Below are 21922 nucleotides of genomic sequence, written 5' to 3'. Positions count from 1 at the left end.
TGTTTTCAATAACTTTTGTGCAACCAAACACGGGAAATTAGGAAAATATTTTCCTGGAAAACATTTTCACTCGAAACAAACGGACCCTTACTCAAATAATTTTTCGGGAAAAGATTTTCCTAAAGAAAACCTTTTACACCATACCAAACGGACCCTATGTCTTTTATTAGTTAATCTGACACTGTCGTTGCTTATTTTAACTTAGTATCAAACGGTGTAGCAAACAGTCCGTAAGGAGTTGTTGCCAAAGTCATCCATTAAGTCGCTGGTAATCCGGAGGTTCAGCTCCCGGAGAAACCATTAATTTCCTCGGGAGCCACGGGTAACGTGAGTTCCGGTAGGTGTTGCAGCCGGAGATCGGCTGCCATGGCCGCCACCGGAAAACCCATCTCTACATCCTCTGCCTCTTCTTCCCTGGCTGCTAAACCTTTCTTCGACTTCTCACCGGATTCGGTGCCGGCAAAGCTAGTTCTTTCTCCGGATGAACTCCGTTACTCTTCCGAAGCTCTTCAGGCTTTCAAGGACAAGCTTTTCAAGTCACCTCAAACAATACGGCAGGAGTTCCTCACCTTGCAGGTAACACATAATTTTTTCTCTCTCTTTTTTTTTTTTGCTGCAGATTATCTTTTCATTGCTTGATTCTTTGAAAAGGCATATAGAATAATTTATTTGGAATTATTGTTGTTATTATGGATTGTTTTTATGTAAAGGGGGCTGCAGATTGGGGCACTTGGGGAAAATGAGGTAGGGGATTGGATGGCGTTCCTGAGAAAAGATGATTCTCTAGGGTTTACTGGTGTCTATGGTCTAGCCGTATGTGTTTCTATGGAAAATATACGTGAAAACAGCTGGGATTCAAGATGTGATGAAAAGGACATGATCAGCTGGTTAAGAAACATGGGGGCGGGTGGCTCAGCAATTGCCGAGGCAGTTTTGTGAAATGATTTATGGTGGAGATTTCCCTTCTAGATTTCGTTTATTGGATATTGAGATTTGGAGAAAATTTGAAAATGTTACAGGTTCAGTAGATGAACTGTACTGACTATAGCCATTTACTGTTTTAGTGCCTGCATTAGCTGATTTGTTGAATTGCCTCAAGCAATTGGTAGTAGGCCCTGGATCCATGGTATATCATTGTATTCATGGAAAAGTAGAAATAGGTTTTGAAAGATTGGTAAGGTTCTGATCCTCTGGATGTAGATTGGAAAGAATTGCTTTGCCACTTGGGCGATTCCTTCTTCTGGGAACCCTATTTGCTTTAACAGGGAAGTAAATGAATAAATTGACAAATTTTTTGTACTTCTGGTGTTTATGTTTTTTGGTGGTGGTATAACTGAAGCACAATCAAAAGGAACTGTGTGCCACCATTATCTCTGATTACTTGCGATTTTTTTTCTACTACATGGTTGAAGCATTCAAGCTCAGTTATCTACTCTGTTCCTGTACTTCAGGCAAAAAGGATGAGCCGTTCGGATATGATGAGTAGATGCACAGTGGCTTTTGATAGTGTGAACCGTGACAAAAATCGTTACAGTGACGTCCTGCCATGTATGTCTGTTGGTTACATGTATATTTTGTCCCTTTTTACATTGCAATTTGTATCTTTATCTTTGGAGTAACATGTTAATCATCCATCTTTCAGTTGACAGTAACAGGGTTGTTTTGAACCCATGCAAGGATTACAGACCATCAGCAAGGGGATATATTAATGCAAGCTTCATTGAGGTGTGTCCTATTTGTTTGGCGTGCTAAGCAGTGACCATGTCACTTCCTTTTTGATCATGTTACATTTGCTTCAAACTATTAGTGAAAAATTCTGGAGAAATGTTGTGAAGCTTCTTTAGTTGTAGACATCTGACAAGGTGTCTTGATTTATTGCAAGCCTCTTTTGGTGATTGATGAATGCTTCTTTTGATTGTAGACATCTGACAAGGTGTCTCGCTTTATTGCAACACAAGGTCCTTTACCACATACCTTTGAAGATTTCTGGGAGATGATACTCCAGAATCATTGTCCTGTGATAGTTATGCTTACACGATTGGTAGACAATTACAAGGTACTCAACTGTTTGGAGTACAAGGTAAATTGTATCAATATTTTGTAACAATTTTCCTTGTACATATTTATGTCATGTTCTTTCCTATGAATTTTCCTGTGTAAGTGTAACTGTTTCTTCCATGATTTGCTCTGAACCCAAATACCTATGTCTGGATTTGCTACAGTGACTCATGTTCTAGTGCCTAAAGCATTTACAAGCCAGACACCTAGACATGTATCTGTGCTCTGTACTGACAAAATTATTGTGTAGCTTTATTTATTCTGTAGCTTTTGCTTACTGTCTTACCCTCTGTGGCCTTCTCTGTTTTTGAGGAGCCAGGAGTGAGAATCAAAAGTGAGTAAAAGCTGGACCTTATTTTGCTCTGGTGCCATATAAGTACAATGTTGTTGTTGAAGTTCAGCAAGACGGAAAAAGGGTGTAGGTTATGAAGAGAAATTATAATAGCAAGGGAAGTAGAATATAGGCTAGGTTTAGGAAAACCAAAACAAGCTGAATATAATTTTTTTTTCCCGATGGAATGAGGAAAGATCCATACTGCAGGAGACTAATATACAACTTCTGCACAACAATTTGATTGTCCATAATTGACAGAGACCAAAATAACCATTGTGGATTGCATGCCCAAGAATATGTGCTTGTCATTAACAAATACCATGTCTAAAGTACTGTGGATCTTGTCACCTATAACATTTGAAGACTCCTGTATCTTATAAATCTTCATCGTGACTAGGTGGAGTCTTCTCTACTTCTGGATTTGCAAAATGCTTAGAAGTCAAGCATGATAAACTATTGTGTATTGGTCTAGATGGATTACTTCTTATTCAACTCATTCTAAAAGGAATATTTTTTTCCTGTCATATTTTCACCGTCCTGTAAGTGATATGAGTTAAATTATTAAAAACTCTCCATTCTTTTCTCATTTTTTTTGTCTGTTTTCCTGTTTTGGGATGCCAAAAAAATTTTGTGCTTTCGTCTGTTGTAGATGCATGGATTTGCATCTCTGAAGTGCCAATAATTTTTGAGTTAATATCGGAGGAAATGTAATTTCTAAAAGAATGTTTTGTCAACAGATAAGCATTTTGCTTGCAGTTGGTGCGTCTATTGGTTTCCCATAAATGTTTGAATGTAATATGTAGAAAAGTTATGCAATTAAGAGGGATTGTTAGAAGCTAAAAGGGATTTTTGTTATGTATGAATGCAATTGTGACGTAGACAATTTGAGTGTGTTTAGATAGGAGATCATTTGAAATATTATTTGGATAGCACTTTTTGCAAAGTGATGTTTGTGAGGTAACAAGGTGGTTGGAAAGATAAAAAGTTGATTGAAAAACATGTTTGCCATGCAAGCATATTAATATTTGGAAAAATTTTAGTATCCAAACGCACTCATTGCTTTTAATTTTGATTGGCCATCTCACTTTCTGTTTGCGTAAAATTTTCAATTTATAGTTGAGCTTTTGTTTATCTTCCCGTTTTCTCAAGTATATTGCCTCTGATTTTTTCTTTTACTTGATTGAAAATGTTTTATCATGAATAGCGACCTAAACTGCATTTTGTTTTCTTTTAAAGAGATCGTAGTTGATCTTGGACTGAGTGGTAGTTTCTTAACAATTTAAGCTTGTTAACAATTTAAGCTTGGGCAAATTGATTCACCCCTTGAAGTTTATTGTAATTTGCACAGACATCTCCTCTTATGCTTGAAATTCTGTGAAGTTCCCTTAAAATTTATATCAAGTTGCACAAACCATTCCCCAGTTGTTGACATCTTCAAGAATAAATTTTTTGTGATTGGAAAATAATCCGTCTTATATAGTGGAAGTCAACAAAGTAAAAAATAGGGCAAAGATTGCATTTCCTAGTTGTTGACATCGTCACAATCAGTTTTTTCTATTGGAAAATTATCTGTCTCATATTAAGGGGATGTCTACAGCAGTAAACAATATGGGAAGCTTTGTAAAATTGTATTTTTTTTTCTAATTGGAAGTCCTGTCAAATGAGATTGTTGAAATTTTTGGAAATGAAGGACAGGATCAATTAAAAAATGTAGCTGCTTCTTTAACTTTATTTTCTCCTTTCCAATTGGTAAGGGGAACAACTTTAATACATATATATTTTTCTATAACTACTGTTACCAGAAGTTTATATATTTTTCTATGTAATTGTGGGTATGTGCTATGTTTGGACTCTAAATCAATTTAGATGGATAACATAACTCATGGCCGGTTGTTTGTGAAGCATTTGATTTAACAATATGGTACTTTGTCTAAGAATCTTGTCCTTAACAAAATAAGGGATTTCTTTAAAGCAGAGTTACTGGAAACAGCCATTTCAAATTACTGAAATTATTCCAATGACAGAAAGTTTCATGGTATTGGTTAGCATAACAGAGCAGTTCCAACATTTTAAAGTGCTCATTGAAGAAACCAATTCAAGATGCCAGTTTGGAGTGCTTTGTGTTCAGTGTTATGTAACTTGTATCAAGTGAAAAGTGTGTATTTCTGAATTATCTTGTAATTGTTGTATAGAATTGATATGTGTCTGTACATTTATGTTTATGTGCAACAATTTATTTTGTCCAGTTCTTCTGTTTATATTATAAAATGTTTCCTTCTGAAATTTTTTATTTCCTTTTCTCCACTTACAATGAAATTCTATGCAGTTGATGAAATGTGGAGACTACTTCCAGGCAGAGGATGGGCCTAGAGAATTTGGCAATATATGCATTGTCACAAAGTGGATTAAAACAACTGATACTTCATTGGTCTTGCGATGTTTAGAGGTGAAATACAAAGAGGTAAGGTAACGTCAACTTGGACGCTTTTGCTTGTGGAAGTTGCATGTACCTAATTTTTCTATTAATCTGCTGGTAGCTTGGGATTGTCAAGGTTGCATACAGCCATTATTTTGGAAGCGTGGAGTATCTAACCCTCTTTTTGAGCATTTAAGATGCACTTTCAATGGCTATCTTTTATACCTGAGCAACTTCTGTTAGTGCTCTGTGTACTGTTTCTTCTTGTTTTCTTGGGACATAATTCCTAGTTATAGGATAGGTCTCCACCATGTGGTGGATTGTAGTACTCCCTTTGCCCCATAAAGATAGGCCTTCTTCTACAGATTAAGTTTCAGTGAATATAGTCAAAGCAATCATTTTTAATTAATACTTTCCGCATGTATCCCTCCTTTAATACTAGATGACTCATTTAAAGTAAGATGGTTCATGTTACTAAATTATTCTTGAAACTTAGTGCTCTTTAGTTTTTCAATTCAAGACTCAACCTAGTCAAAGCTACAAACTTGATTAAAATGGATAACAAATTGAAATTGTTGATAACAATATATTAAATATGGGCATATTGGTAATTTGACAAAATAACTACCGTTTTAAAAAAGGAAATAGGCCTATAATTTTGGACAAACAGAAAAAGAAAGTGTCTATTCTTATGGGATGGATGGAATAATATGAATTCTTTGATTCAGATCAGTTAATAATGTGAGATAGTATGTATTTGAACAAATTTGTAGTTGAGAAATAACTTTTTTTATTAACAGAAATCAAATTTGGTGGCCCTTGTTCTATGCCACATTGATTCATCAATGTTTTACATGATGTTTTAATTTGTTGTTGAGTATGATATCCACTTTCCTTGTTCTATTTGAATAATTGATGGGATTGTCCCCATGCCCTTCTAAATTTCAACCTTTTGCCTGGTGGCTAACCTATCTTTTGAGTCCCTTTCTTCACCCTTCCTTCTTGCCAGTGGTGTAGGCAGAGGACTTTGTTTATGACTGACTCTATTTCATAAGATGAGATGTATGAAGACAAGGAAAAAAAGACATTCTTTCCTATTTACTATAGCAGAACTACTTACTATAGAATAGGTAGCTGCGTCTCCTGGTTTTGCTGCCTGCGTCACTTGGTAGAATCTCTCATTTTCTTTCTTTGTTTCCTTTGAGGTTACAGAATCTAATTTATATGTTAATGAAGTTTGCATTTTAAGTTTCAAAATGAAAGTACTCCCTCCGTCCTATAAAGATGGGCTCACTTTCTTTCGTGTTTGTACCAAATTTTAGGCCTACTTTCTTTTTTAAAGGGTAGTTACTCATCAGTTTATTCATATGGCCATAGTTAATTACAGCAATTTCAATTTTGTTGTCCATTTTAATCAAGTTTGTAGCTTTTACTAGGTTTTGTTCCAAGAATGGTTTTTTAATATGAGCCATCCACTTCGAATGAGTCATCTAATTTTAAAGGAGGGGTACATATGGAAAATATTGAGGAAAAAATAATTGCTTTAACTATATTAACTAACACTTCTTAATATATATGAAAATGGAAGTAGGCCTATCTTTATGGGACAGAAGGAGTAGTTTTTTTTTTTTTAATAATTGACTGGCTGGTACTTTATGTAGCCAGAATTGATGCTTATTGCAACAGTATTGCAGCTACCTGCAGGGGATTATGTTTCAAGTCTCAATCAATTGTACTTAGATTTTGAGGAATTAATTGATTGGAATTTCAGGATCTAAGCAGATGAAACCTAGTGAGGGAGGGGAGGCTTTTGTGACTGGTCAATGGGGTTGCAAGACCAGTTGAGGCAATTTGGAACATCGATCTCCTCTGACTTGACTTGGCTCAAATACTGTAATAGCAGTTGAGCTTTTGAGCTCAACTTATTTGAAATGCCAGACTTGAACTCAACTTGACCAAGTAAAAGGAGGACTAAAGATTGACTTGATCCCCCTTACCAAAGCAGTCCTAATATTGTCTCATGAAGTTAAACTGCAATAAAGGCATTAATAAAAGTATTAAAGCAACCTAGTCCGGTATCATGAGTGTGGCATGTTTTCTAGATCCCTGAACTGTAATATCTGATAGTTTGAAGTGTCTGCAAAACAAAATTAGTGAACCTGCTGTCCAGAAGTAACAGAGCCAAAGGTCAAACAACTAAGGCATCCTAACAATAAGATGGTAGAATTTTATGGTTAGAACATTGGCATTTTTTAGGCATCCATGAGTGCGAAATCTGGCAAAACAGGCAAATGCTTTTGGAGTCCCATAGTGGAATTTAGACCCTCCAAGTTCCCAGCATATATAGGATCGCTTCTGTTGGACTTTAGTTTTTTTTTTTTTTTTTAATGGAAAAATGCAACTGAATGAGTGAAGAGGTATTGCTAATAATGGAAGAGTTTAGATCCACATTTTCTGATCATACCCACCCACCCCAAAGATGGGGAGTGAAGAGGAGATTAGTGTGTTAAGATAAAGAGTAGCCTCTAGGTGCACTAGCTTACTTCACTTCCCTTTTGAGATTGACCCTAATGAATTTCTGTATTTGAGTTGCCTGTCTTGGAGGTGAAGTTTCATATTTGAACCAGCACTTTCATCCCTTTCCAAACTAAGCTCAGCATGGTTGTTTAAAAGTTAATCTCCTAGTTTGGGTGCCCTTTTTTATATTGCATAATGGTATTTTCCAGGCACCCTTGTAAATGTCTTGGGATTAATTCTTTTTCTCCTGTGGATTATAAGCCTGTTGGTGGTTTTTGAGCCTTATATTTGCTCTTTGATATTGATGCAGTCAGAAGAACCACCTTTAAATGTATTGCACATCCAGTATCCTGAATGGCCTGATCATGGAGTTCCTAGGGATACCCTTGCTGTGCGTGAAATTCTCAAAAGATTATATGATGTACCACCTAGTCTTGGACCAATTGTGGTGCATTGCAGGTTCAGATCATGCTATTATTTTACTGTGGATTCTTCATATTTCTTGAAGTAATTTATCCATTTGCAGCTGACACTTAATATTTTTGGAGCAGCGCAGGCATTGGTAGAACTGGGACATATTGCACAATCCAGAATACCATCCAAAGGATTCTAGTTGGAGACATGTCTGCTTTGGATCTTGTTAAGACTATAACCCTTTTTAGGTCACAGCGAATTGGGATGGTTCAGACATTGGTACAGTGTCTTCTTTGGTTATTCTTTATTTTCCATTTTTTATGATATATTCTCTAGTATTTGGAACGTTTTCTCTAGAGATGGGAACCAGTTAGTTTAGAAAAATGATATGGACCATTTTGAAATCGATTAAATAAGGTGTCCCTGAGGCTTTGTTTTTTTATACCATGACCACTGGATAAGCAGATAGGAGTTGGTAGGAGACCCCATATATCCATAAGATGAAACTAGTTTGTTTGTTTGCATGAGCATGCACACAGATACATGTACATGTCTTGCAATAGTGTGCATATGCATAGAAATAGTGTAAAAGCATATACAGATGCATAAAATTAGTGCAAAAGCATGTAGAAATTGATAAATATCTAATTGGAGAGCAGTTTGGTTGACACTGACATGGTCGCATTGGCTTCTTGGACTTTCCATTTATATATTTCCTCTTTTCTGACGTGCTAGAGGTTGCTATATGTGAGATGGCCTGCTGTTTAGCTGTTGGCTTTGTATAAATGAAGATGAAATCATGCATATCGTGGTTTATTTCACGTCACTTTCTTCTCTTGAAATTTATTGTTAATTGTCTTCTATGACAAGTTTCCTGTTCTATGCTTTTGCTGCCTGTGCTTTGGTTCTTTTATATAAATATGAGCTTTTTGAATACAAAGATCAAGCTGTATAATAAATCATACATTATTCTTGACATAAATTATTATTATTATTATTATTTTCAAGAGTAAGACTCATCTAAATTTCTCGTGTTAATTCATCCGATTGGGAACCGAAGAAATTTGTTTAAGTTGCTGCTTGTGTGTAGGTCAAGGGGTTAGTATCATTGCCTCGGTTAAAAGAATTACTGATCTGGTGCAAGTTGTAGTTTCTGAATGTCCAATTCCATCTTGTATGGCCTTCTTAGTTAGAAACCAGCCTTCTTAGCTAGAAACCAGATTTTTGACATTCTAATCTAAGGCATTTGGTTCATGTATTGGAATTGGAAAAGGAAATGGGATAATGGATAGAAAATCAGTATGGGTTTGAACTGGTGCTATCATTCCCACAGCCAATTATTGGTGTGGGATGGGTATTAAAATTTATTTTTGCTTCTTTTGTTTCTCCTTTGGACTTTTTGTCTTCTTGGCTTGCTGCCTCACCACCGCTAACTTTACCAGACCAACACCAATCAAAACTTCTTCTTTTGTGCTTCATTTTGCAATTACCAATAAAAAATCCATGTCTGAAATAGAAGATCTGGCACATAGTTTCTTTTTATTTTTCGTTGTTCTGAAATTGGCAAATGGAACTTTAATTAAACAAATCCCAAAATGAAATGGCGAATTCCATCCCAATCCTTTGAAATCTGTTTGCAAGCACCACTGAAATCCACCTATCGCCACCAGCCTTTTTGCCATTAAACATCAGTTTTGCTTTCCACAAGGAGAAGAGAGAGGTTGGGTTGACTGCTGAGGGGGACTATTTGATAGTGAAAGAGGAATTTAGCGGGTCCACTGGGGTGAGGGGGAAGTGGTTAGCGGCAAGAAAGGAGGGGGAATATTTCTTAAATGTCCTGGAGAAAGCAGTGGTTGGAGGCAAGGGGGTGGAGGGTCAATGATGAGGAGAGGGGGGAGAGGATAATTGATGGAGAAGAGGAAACAATTTTGCCACAAGTTTTTTTGTTTTTTAATCTTATTTAATCCTTCATGTGTTCACTTTTGGAATTAAAATGAGGGTTTTGGTCAATTCCTCCCAATTTGGTCGGGAATCATGAATGGCCAAATTTTAAGACATGATTCCGCATTTCAATTCCCATTGCACTGGACCAAATATGCAGTATTGGAATTATTGTAATTCCAAGTGGCAAAACCCCTAAATCAAGCGGCTCCTAAGATCCTTTGGGTGTCTACGAGGATCATAAGAACTTTCGAGTTAAAGGTGCAATTCTGTAGAAACAAAAGAAATATTTATGTTTTAGATTCCTTATTTTGCTTTACTAATTTCTCGTTATCTTCATAAAAAATGAGTCTTAGAGATTCCGAAATAATTCCCATATGGCTATAGCACTGTTGTTGTATGTGAGTTGTTAAATTGGAACATATAACCAGTTTTAAGGAGCAGTTCTGCTTCCATTTACTGCACTACGTTAGCTAATTTTTCTATGCAATTAAACTATTTCAGGAGCAATATCTCTTCTGTTATGATGCTATTGTTGATGAGCTTGAAGACCTGATCTCGGATGGCAGTGGCCAAAGGAGCTCATATTAGTGTATTTACCACCGAAAGTTTTGGAGGACAAGTAAAAGTTGAATGTCTTGCTTTGCTGGATAAAACCAGAATCACCCATCATCTGTTTAATGCTCAGTCAGAGATATCTTTTTCATTTCTCCTCTTTATACAACTGATGCATCACCCTCATGCAAGTGTTCACTAATGTAGAAGTGAAATTGAATGAGCTGGCTAAATTTACCTTTAGGAGCTAAACTTTCAGCATATTGCAGAGAGCATAATTATTTGGCTGTACGTAATGTAGTCATATTTCCTTAGTACTAGATGTTGTATTCTGTAGTGGTCAATACTCGTTCTTTCGAATCAGAGATTTATGACAATCTATATAATGTCAATGTTTTTGGCACTCTATTTTTTTTTTTTTTGGAGAGAAGAAAAAAGGGGGGGGGGGGGGGGGGGGGGGAGGGGATTAGGTGGTACGGGGAGAGTAGGTGAGAGGTCTCAAATTCGAGACCCTTGCTTGCACTTAAAAAAGTGTCCTCTTATAAAGCTTAGGATACTTTTAACTACTGTTTTGGAATTGAGTACTATATTTTCCATGTTTTATTTATGTGATGGATCTCCAGAAGATGAATTTTGTAAAATTTTATGAATAGTTAATAGGCTACATAATATTTAAGCTAATTTTAATTTCTCCTACAAAATGTTTCTATAATTCTGTAAATAAATCAAAGCTCTACTTTCATCATGTATCGATGTATTGTATGACTAACATGGCTCTAGAACATAGAGGTTCTGGATTCTAATCAAAACTCTACTTTCATCATGTGTCGTCTCTCTCTGCTTTCTAAATTTAAGAAAAAAAAATTAAATCAAGAATTATGGCACGAAGAAATAATAATTTAAACTTGTAGTTCACAAGGACAAAAATACATGTTTATCCATGTTATGTAATAAAGCATAAGATTGTAGTATCACTAAAATCTATAAACTACTTATAGTTTTGTTTTATAAGATGTTTTGAGTGATACGATCTAAGATACAAAATGTACTTCATTGTTGTTTTATTGAATTTTAGGAAAGGCCAATTATTTTGATGCCGACACCATCAGCTTATTAAGATGTAAATAGTAGGTGAATTGTCAACATATACAAAATGTACTTTATAAGAGGCAATCTACTTTCACCTTTCCTCCGACTTTGGCCAAATTTACAAATCAAACCTTGATATTTGGCTAGAGAACACTAGCCTTAAAAGTTTCGGAGCTACTTCAATGGAAAGGTCCCAAATGCATATGGTGCAGCAAAAAATTTTCAATTATTTATTCAGATGTAAGCTTTCTAATGCATTGATGCGCTCCGCCCGCGGAGCGGAGGGGGGCGGGGGGTTCGGTCGAACAAAAGAACACAAGTTTTCTAAACCAATGTTGCAAATAACAATTGAGGATTTGCATATAAAGCTGATAAGGAACAATCAAATTGATTTTGACTCTGTGAAAGTTCGTTTGAATTTTAGTTCCTCATTTAATTAATCCGAGTAAAATTCAAGTCCTCAACTTTCAAACCTTTCGTTAACCTCTAATTAATTGGGCCCGTGAGTATAAATTTTCTATATAAAAAAATCTAAGGTACTAATTGAGTTCACTCTAATAAAACTTTATTTGGTTTTTTTTTAACATATAAACAAGCTGTCAAACCTTAATTCAACCTAGTTCAAGTAATTAAAGCAATTTCAAAATTTAATTGTTCCACTTAGTTAGACTCATTTTCAAACCTAATTGTATGATTATTAGTTGTTATAACTATAGTTCAGGAACATTATAATCGTGCGAAATTTTTCAGAAACACACATTTTGAAATGTGCGGTGATGTTTTCCGGGATATACAATGCCTAAACTGGCAAAATGAGGCATTAATATGCCAAAAATATTCACACTTTGTCAATCGTTCCATAAATTTGGCCCTGCTGCTCATTGGTACATCTCTTTCTAGCAAATTTTCCAAAGGAAAAAGAAATAAAATTAGACTACAACTAAACGAATCAAGTGATAAAAACAAAGAGGAAGATGCTCCATATTCCATACTATTGGCTTTGGGATTTGGTGTTTGATGTTTCAAGTAGTATAGCAATGCCGTTTTCCAAGTTGATTCATCAATTGATTAGACCCCAGATCTTTGCCATGACGCAGCCAAAACATCTTAGATGATGTCAGATGTTTCAAAATGAGGACATTGGAAATCACCTACCTGTTACGGGTCATATAGACATGCTTTGATTCAAAGCCTTCCAACAGAACCAAGCTTGAAGTTTCAGTATTCTGTAAAACATAGAATACTATGCCAGCTTTACTTGAAAGCAACACATGAAAACCATTCAAACTTGTATAAAGTATGCCCAATTCTCATCTCTCATTCCCATCTTCACAACATCAAAATAATCTTACTTTTAACTCTCAAAGCAACTATGGCTTTCGCCTCATATGCTAAGTTGATAATTCTTTTATTTTCTTTGTCATTCTTAGCTAGTACCACATTTTGTCGCGATTTCTCGATCGTTGGCTATACACCGGATGATTTAACTTGCATTGACAAGCTCATCAATCTATTCGAGTCATGGATCCAAAAACACGGAAAAATCTACGAAAGCATCGAAGAGAAGTTGCACAGGTTCGAGATTTTCAAAGATAATTTGAAGCATATTGATGAGAGGAACAAAGACATTGCCAACTACTGGCTTGGCTTGAATGAGTTTGCTGATTTGAGTCATGAAGAATTTAAAAAGATGTATCTTGGATTGAATGGTGAGTTGGCTACTAAGAGACAATCGCCGGAAGAAGAATTTACGTACGGAAATGTTATGGACATTCCAAAGTCAGTGGACTGGAGAAAGAAAGGAGCTGTCACACCTGTCAAGAACCAAGGATCATGTGGTATGCAACACAATTTAATAATTCATACAGGCTTTTTTCTTTTCTTTTTTTTGGATAAAAATCTATAAATTATATTTCAAAAAAAATTTCCTTATAATACATTGAAATTCACTTTCTTTTTGGTTTGAAAAGCATATTTTCTGCAAATAAATTATGATTAACAAGATTGGAAATTAGCCTCCAAAAATCTCGTAAGACTTAAACTGTCATTAAGAAACGGTCGTAACTCCCAATTCTCAAACACTGCCCACTCTCTAGTAAGATTATCAATGACTGATGGCACTGATTCACAGCGTGATAATAAGCCAATTTTTTGCTTGACATATGTTTGTCAATGTGCAGGAAGTTGTTGGGCATTCTCCACAGTAGCTGCAGTTGAGGGCATAAACCAAATTGTTACTGGAAATTTGACTTCATTATCTGAGCAAGAGCTCATTGACTGTGACACTACATACAATAATGGCTGCAATGGAGGTCTTATGGACTATGCATTTGCCTTCATAGCCTCCAATGGTGGACTTCACAGAGAGGAAGACTACCCTTACCTTATGGAGGAAGGCACTTGTGATGAGAAGAGGGTAAAATGACAGTTGACAACTGAGTATTACCATCTCTGAATCCCTTTGTTTTTCTTATTTTCTCCATTTTTGTACTTGTGATGTCTCAGGATGAATCAGAGCTGGTCCAAATCAGTGGTTACCATGATGTTCCCCAGAACAGTGAGCAGAGTCTTCTTAAAGCACTTGCACACCAGCCCCTAAGCATAGCTATTGAGGCTTCTGGGAGAGATTTCCAGTTCTATAGTGGGGTATGCAACTTGTTGGTTTTCTGCCATTTTCCACTCTTTTGTCTTTTTACCAATAGCCCTTAAAAACAGATCCACATTTTTGACGGTGTCAATAAGGTCTTAACCTAGATGTTGGGCGAAAAAAGAAAAAGAAAACAAAACCATGGTCTAGCCTAAGTGTGAATCATCCGAACTTTTGAGTAACTAACAATCCCATCATTATTAAGTTGGAAAATATGAATGTTGAGTTTCAAAATGGAAAACTATTCTTAATCATTAATTCTTGTCCTAAATTTAGACACTTCCACGAAATGCATAAAATCTCGTGTGATAAAAAATAATAATTGAAAGAGTTTTATACCAATGTATAAAAATTGTCTGCGATGCCATTATAATCCTATTAAGTTATAATCTCCCCATTACATGTCTGATTATCAATTTTTTATGATAAAAATGCATAGAGTTTACTTAGGGCTGATCATTTGGTTCATTGACTACATTAAGTGTGTTAATTATCCTAGTTTTCATTCACTTTAAAGGCTCTAAGATCCATAGCAATTTGGTATAGGGTGTATTTGACGGGCATTGTGGAACTCAAGTTGATCATGGCGTGGCGGCTGTGGGATATGGTTCAACAAAGGGTCTCGATTACATCATTGTGAAGAACTCGTGGGGTTCAAAGTGGGGAGAGAAGGGATACATAAGGATGAAAAGAAACACAGGGAAGCCAGAAGGACTTTGTGGCATCAACAAAATGGCTTCATATCCAACCAAAAATAAATAAATCACTCGATCATTTTCTGGTGCCAATCATCTGATAATCTTCTGGTGGATTTGTTAATTTCAGTCTGGTTGAATTGTAACTGTTGTAACAACGTGTACTTGTTCTGACAACTTGTTTGATCTATCTTGAAATAATCTCTCTTTTTTATTGTCAAACAATGTTTTTGTTGGGTTAATCTCCTATTCAGTATAAAGATCATTAAAAAAACAAAACCGATCTCAAGTATAATATGAAATTTGAATGCAGATTATATTTTATATCCTTAGACCTGTTAGCGTATAAAAAAAAGTGCACACGATGTTGTATTGATTAGTCCATTTTTTCTATGGAAAGATGGTTCAACCCCTCTTCATTACTAGACCATGATTCAAAATCGAAAACCGAAATCAAAATAATCAGTCACCCTGGCCTGGCATACTCGTGGGTGAGGCTAGGCTGCAAATGAATTAAGCCACTCGCAATTGAATCTGAGCTCGACTCTAGTTCGATCAATATCGAGTTCGAGCTGATCAAGTCAAACTTGAACTCGAATTCGAGTTCAAAAATATTAAACTCATTGGCTCGCAAGTCGACTCGATCTCGATTATATATATATATATATTTATTTATTTTAATAGTAAAATTACATATATATCCCTAATATTTTATTATTTATTAAAGGGATAATTTCAGAAACCTCCCCTGAGGTTTCTGACACTTTCACTGACATCCCCTGAGGTTCTCAAAATTTCACTTACCTCCCTTGATAAAAAATTGGGCCCCTTTTCTGACGTCATCAGGGCCAAAATTACAGATATATCCCAAGTAGTTGGGGTTAATTACTACCGTTTAGTTACATAATGGCATCTGATATGATTAATTAAGCTTAACAACAATAATAGAAACTTGATTCCTGATACATGAATTAATCCAGTCATTTTGGGAGTAAGGCGCCAATTGAGCTGCAATATTGGCGCCATTTTTTGTGCCTGGTGTGATTTGACAAGAGGAAATAACAAGATCACATATAAGATCACTTATATGTGGTCTTATACGACATTCTGGATATAGGAAAAGAAACAGAGGAAATAACAAGAACAAAAATGGAAAGGAAATTGTGATCAAACCAGTGGTCCTAATATGCACTGGAGTAGCGGCAACAAAGTGAAGAATTAATTGTTACTAAGCTCCACCGCCAACCCTCCATTTCGAAAAAAAAAAAGACAAAAGCAAAACAAAAGCAAACACACGAAGCGCAGAATAACGTTGAAACCCGCAAGCGGGATTCTGTGTTTTTTCTATTTCAAGGTTAGCTCGCATGCGGGTTAATGTTATATTTGAGCGCGAGAAGAAAAAATTGGTAATTAGGCTCTTTGGGCATTATAAGTAAATATTTAAATTAATGGCAGTTTTATTACACCAATATTATTGTATTATCATTATTATGATTATTGTATTATTTCTTATGCAAATATAACATTTAATTATCCAAGCAGTTTGATTTTATTTTTACAATTTATAAAATTTTTATCACTTATATAATATTTTTAAAACCCTAATACATCTAAATTTGATTTTATTTTTCAAATTTATAAGATTTTTATTTAAAAAAATGGGATACGGATAAGATATCCGGTTGGTTCGATTTGCATAGGTGCATATGAGAATATCCGAATACTCCTGAAACCCGCAAGCGGGATTCTGTGTTTTTTCTATTTCAAGGTTAGCTCGCATGCGGGTTAATGTTATATTTGAGCGCGAGAAGAAAAAATTGGTAATTAGGCTCTTTGGGCATTATAAGTAAATATTTAAATTAATGGCAGTTTTATTACACCAATATTATTGTATTATCATTATTATGATTATTGTATTATTTCTTATGCAAATATAACATTTAATTATCCAAGCAGTTTGATTTTATTTTTACAATTTATAAAATTTTTATCACTTATATAATATTTTTAAAACCCTAATACATCTAAATTTGAATCTAATTTTCTACAAGTCATACTTATAAATGCGAAATCTAACAAAAAAGTTAAATACAATTTTTGCAGGTCAAATTTAACAAATGCGAGCTATTTGCAAAATTTTAAATATTTGCAACATTTTTTAAAACAAAAATTAGAAGCTTTCTGCAAATAATTCCCTACCTCTCAAAAAATACCAAAATAAAAAAGATAAGAGCTCGCATTTGCTTCCTAGAAATAATTCCCTAGCTCTTAAAAAAGGAAAAAAAAAATTGAGAAGAGCTCGCATTCGTGGAATGCGAGCTCAATAACCAGAGCTCGCATTCCACGAATGCGAGCTCTTGTAAGCTCGCATTTGTGAAATTCACAAATGCGAAGACCCCCCTGACGGAAATTAAACCCAAAATCACCCCTTTTGTAGAATTTTTTTAAAATTCATCACAAAGTTGGAAATTTCTCAATAGAAATACAACTTGTCTGGATTCCTTTCACTCTCTGATATCATTACGGTTGCTTTGCGATTACAGCGGCAAAACCTGTTTTTAATGGAGAAAGATGTAGGTGAATTCCATGATTCTCCCCTATGGCTTGAAGAGGCCATGGTTGCAGCTAAAACTTTTTACTCAGAGCTCTAATTGTAGCACAGCAAATGCACTTGTTATCACTCCAAATTAGTAGCAAAGAATGTTAATAGCTTGAAACCTCAGAGGTAGTTAAGTTGCTTTGCTTTATATGCTATTGCTACTGAAACAGCAAACCTTCTGGCCGTTGCAATTTGCAGCTAGCCGTTGCAAAATCTGCCAAATAACTGTTGCATGGCACATCTGGTGCATGCAATTTTTTGTATTGCACTTACCCCCCCTCAACTTTACTAATTAGTCCAAATCATTTATTCTTCTTTGAATCTTCTACTAATACAACTTCTGCAAAGGGTAGCTATGGAATAAAAATACCTTCTCACACATGAAAATAATATTTTAATCTGATTTGGACTGGATTGTTACCACAAAATCAAAAGCAAGGGAGGTAAGTGAAATTTTGAGAACCTCAGGGGATGTCAGTGAAAGTGTCAGAAACCTCAGGGGAGGTTTCTGAAATTATCCCTTTATTAAAAAAGTATTATTTTATTTATTTTTTAAAAATAAATTAATTATTTTTAAAATTTTTTTAAGATCGAGCTTGAGTTCGAACTTGACATTTTGAAGTTGTTGACCTCGAGATCGAGTTCGAGTTTCGTAAAATTATGTTGAGACTCGGATCGATTAGGCCGAAACTCGACTCGATTCGACTCGTTTATATCCCTCGATGAGGCTTGAACTGAAGAAAGCCATGTTGTGTAGATCAATCTATGGCGCTCCCGATGAAAGACCAAAATCTATTTTTTAAGAGTTTTGTGGAAAAATGTAGTATAGCAATTTGATATATGCAAGATAAAAATAATTTAAAAATGTATTCACAAAAAAGGTAAAAATTTTTGCAAAAAATCGCAACCCAAGCAAGGCTGATGTAGACACCAAAATTTTGTCAAAATTTTAACATTTTCTTGAATTTTTTCTATTTAGTAATTTATTTATTTTCTTACATTTTAATGTGCATTGTTCTTATTTTTTGCAAGTTTGTTTGGAAAAAAAAACACACAAACAAAAAAAAAACATAAGCAAAAAAAAAGAGAGAAGAGAAAATAAAAAAAATCATCACAATCATTTTCCCTACCAAAACAACTATTAACCCATTCCACAGTCAATGGCCATGCACCTTTCTTTTCATTAGCTAAGAAATCATCATTTTGGTAAATCCAACACACAAACTCCTCTTTTTCTCTCCCAATACTCACTCTCTCGGCTCTCTCGGGGCTAAAAAACGGAACAGACAAGAAAAAAAAAAGTACTCTAGCTCCCAGACAACTCTCGGCTCTCGGCTCTCGGCTCTCTCTCAATAGACCACACACAAAACACTCCACTCTTCCTCCCTCTCAATATACATCTCTCGGCCCTTTCTTTGACTCCCACCAGAAAACACACAAGAACAAAGCTCCCCATTTTGGCTTCCTTAAGCTCTCAACGGACAGAAAAGGCAAGACGAAAGAAACTTTGGGAGCCAGGGAGATACGCTCAAGGTGTGGAAATTGTATCAAACATTTTGGTCAAGGAACTACCACCTACATTGAGGTATTTTCTAGTTTTCTTTCTATCATATTACAATCCATGTTCCAATGTCTAATTTCTCTTGCTTTTGCTGTTTTTTTTTTTTTAATTATTGTTGTGGTTGTATATTAATTTCTCTTGTTTGCTGGTTTTTATTGTTGTTGTTGCATTGCTGAAATTTGGGAAATGGCATGAACAAGATGAAGGAAAAGGAAATGTTTCTCATGCATGCATATTAACCGTTTGAAAAAATGCCAAAATAACAAACGAATTAAAAAGTTTAACATTGTACATGTTTTTCTTGTCAAATAGGTGACCGTTTGCTAGTGTAGGTCTGAAAATGTGTGGTTATTCAAAAAAATTTTGGAGTTTTGAGTGTTAAAAGTTTTGAAGGATTTTTGTTATTTTTCGGACTGTTTTGGTTTAATTTTGTCATATCTGTTGTTACTTTTATTGATTTTAGTTGATAGTTAGGTTGTAAAAATCACAAGGAGTGTTGTAGTATAAATTTTATATTTTTTGGTGAAGATTTGGGTGTTTTAAAAAAATAAAAACTGGACTGTATTTTGACATTTTGGCCACTTTCGGATAATCTTTTGTAAAAACTAAATCCGGAAATGGAATCTACGCGAAAAATGGAGTGTGGAGGTGTATTTTGAGAAATTTTGGCGATCGGAGAGGTCGCCGGCGCCCAGCGGTCCGGCGGTGGTACCGCCGGCGGCCGCCATGGCCGCCAGCTGAAGCTTCTTCAGCAGAAGAAGGGAAGGAAACGGCTGGAAGTGGAGGAAGAAGAAAGAAAGAAAAGAAAAGAAAAGAAAAAAAAGAAAAGAAAGGAAAGAAAAGAAAAGGGAAAGTGGTTTGGGCTATTTTTTTTTTTTTTTTTTTAGTGGGCTTGTTTCTTAGTTTCGGTTGGGCTAGAAGGTCAGACCCATGCTTTATTTTTTGTTGGGTTTGAGTGATAGAAGGCCGGCTGGCCTGTGTGTTCTGGCTTGGACTTTCGGCTGGGCTTAGGTAGTGTTCGGCCTAAAGAAATAAAATGATGGCTCAGGGACCTGTTTTCTTAAGAAGATCTGCTAGCGAATTTGCACTTTAGCCCCTGATCTTTGGAGTAGTTTCACTACGGCTCAGAACATTTTAAATTTCTTTCATGTAGGTCCTTAAATTAATTGTACTTTGTCCCTGAATTTTATTTTTTATTTAATTTTGACCTCTAAACTTTGGAAAAATATAATTGTTATCCCCAAAAGTTTTTCATTTTTTGCAATTCAGTCCCTGATGAATTTTGACTCTCTTTATTATGATTGTTTCTTTTCTTTAATAGCTAATTATGCTACTTTTGAATATACTTAACTTGTAATTTTTAGATTTTCTTAAATTTCTTTACGTTTGACATATTAGTGTGAATTTAGTACTTTTATTATTATTTTTTTTCAATTAAATTGGTGCCATGATTCTTTTGTTCATTGTGAGTATAAATAGGACAATTTGACTCCATTTAGTCACCACTTCAAATGGAAGGTACTCCTATTTTTATTATTTCAATGTCAATTCCGTGCTCTTATGTGCTCCTATGTGTTCCTATGTGTTTATATATTTTTATATGCTTTATTTATTGGATTTAAATGTTCATTTAAATTTTCTTATATTATATTTGTTTAGTCAATTTTTATAATTATTCGAGAGTCATTTAAATATCTCAAAAATGTAATAGATAGGATAACTATTTTTTTTTATTTTATTTTCCCATTTTAGATTGTAGTTAGATTCCCCGATGTAATAGATAGGTTGCATGTTTATGTGGCTTATGTGTTATGTGTTTTATCCGTTTTTCTTAGGATTTTGGCATCTAGATATTATGTTTACGTGTTATGTGCTACGTGCTCTTATGTGTTTATTTGTTTTAATTTATGCTTTATTTGTTTCACTATGAATTATTAATGCTTGACGTCACCACACTAGTCCAACGCTAGTTGTGGTTTCTCCCTCCGCTTACTTGCTAGTCCAACGCTAGCAAGAATTTTTAGAAATGGACTAGTCCAATGCTAGACCTTTTAGATCGTCTTGCGCTAGATTCATCTTTGTGTGTTATTCACTACATTTTCATGCATATTTTTATTTTTAAGATCTTTTCTCATTTGCATGATATTCCCTATTATATTATCCCCTACCCTCTATAGGTGCTAATCATGTCATTTAGAATTGCATCTCATTTAAGCTAGTTCATTTGCTTGTTCATGTTAGGATAATTATTTTTCAAACATGGGAAATGAGTGATTATAAATTTTTAGTTTAAATACCCTATTAATCCATGTATAAGAAAATTATGTCACAAGTTTTTGCCTCCCGTACCCTTTATGTTGTATTCCCTTTTTCTTTGATCACTTATATATATGTATATAATTTATTTTATTTTATTTTATTTTAATTTCATCATTCGCATACTCGTGATACTTTCAAGGAATCATTTTGGCTTTCGCAATTAATGCGATTGGTTCGATTAAACCCTTGAATGGATATTTTGTCCCTTTCGATATTTTATAAATTTAGATTTGCATCCACATAGGAAACATCCAAATAAGATAAAATTAAGGGTTAGATTAGGAAAATTTTGACTAAACCTCGCAACTAGTTTAGACTAGGTTGAAAGGGTGCCTAAGGTTTGAGTTAATCGAACCTTTGCCTTCCCTTTCTTCAACCATGATTCTCGAACCCATTTTCTCTTGTTTTTCAAAGATCTGGAGTTGTCAAAAAGGGTTTTTTGTTATTTTATTTCTCTCAACAGAAATATATATTTTTGGGGTGACTTGGTACACCCAAACTCAATACCAAGTGGCGACTCCTTTTTTTCTTAAAAACCCCTTTTAGACCAAATTTTTGGACCCAAATTGTCGCATTTTTTTAAAGTCCCATCCTTGGTCCTTTTTTCACTTATTTTTAAGTAAAATTACATCTTTTATAAATCACCTTTATTCTATTTCGCCATCGCGAAAAAATGGGGCGCGACAGCTGAGGGGGCACAAATAATTAAATATATATAACAATATTCTAGCAAATAAAGCATAATAAAATCAAAATATTCTTTGTTTCTCTTAAGGG

At 34.8% G+C, this 21922-nt stretch overlaps 2 protein-coding genes across 5 annotated transcripts; both read left to right on the top strand.

Moving 5' to 3' along the window:
* The first annotated feature begins 206 nt into the window (after window positions 1-206).
* On the top strand, window positions 207-10638 carry LOC113702374 (protein-tyrosine-phosphatase PTP1-like). 4 transcript variants are annotated; one of them, XM_027223555.2, is made up of 8 exons: window positions 207-576; window positions 1452-1548; window positions 1643-1725; window positions 1922-2080; window positions 4719-4853; window positions 7636-7784; window positions 7877-8018; window positions 10185-10638. In XM_027223555.2, the coding sequence occupies exons 1-8, from the start codon at window positions 367-369 to the stop codon at window positions 10269-10271; spliced, it is 1062 nt and encodes a 353-aa protein (XP_027079356.1). In that variant the 5' UTR covers window positions 207-366; the 3' UTR covers window positions 10272-10638. The 4 variants fall into 4 exon arrangements, 2 of the variants coding, with proteins under 2 accessions (XP_027079356.1, XP_027079357.1); XM_027223556.2 differs by having other exon boundaries at window positions 211-576; window positions 1922-2056; XR_003451115.2 differs by having other exon boundaries at window positions 228-576; window positions 1922-2056; window positions 7882-8018; window positions 10185-10496.
* A 2017-nt stretch (window positions 10639-12655) lies between these two features.
* On the top strand, window positions 12656-14891 carry LOC113700355 (cysteine protease XCP1). Its single transcript, XM_027220786.2, has 4 exons — window positions 12656-13162; window positions 13505-13740; window positions 13830-13970; window positions 14518-14891. The coding sequence occupies exons 1-4, from the start codon at window positions 12697-12699 to the stop codon at window positions 14731-14733; spliced, it is 1059 nt and encodes a 352-aa protein (XP_027076587.1). The 5' UTR covers window positions 12656-12696; the 3' UTR covers window positions 14734-14891.
* Window positions 14892-21922: the final 7031 nt, after the last annotated feature.

Source organism: Coffea arabica, chromosome 7e (assembly GCF_036785885.1).
Source record: "Coffea arabica cultivar ET-39 chromosome 7e, Coffea Arabica ET-39 HiFi, whole genome shotgun sequence".
Lineage (NCBI taxonomy): Eukaryota > Viridiplantae > Streptophyta > Magnoliopsida > Gentianales > Rubiaceae > Coffea > Coffea arabica.
Note: the sequence above shows the minus strand (reverse complement) of the source record. Positions and strands in the feature narration are given on the sequence as shown.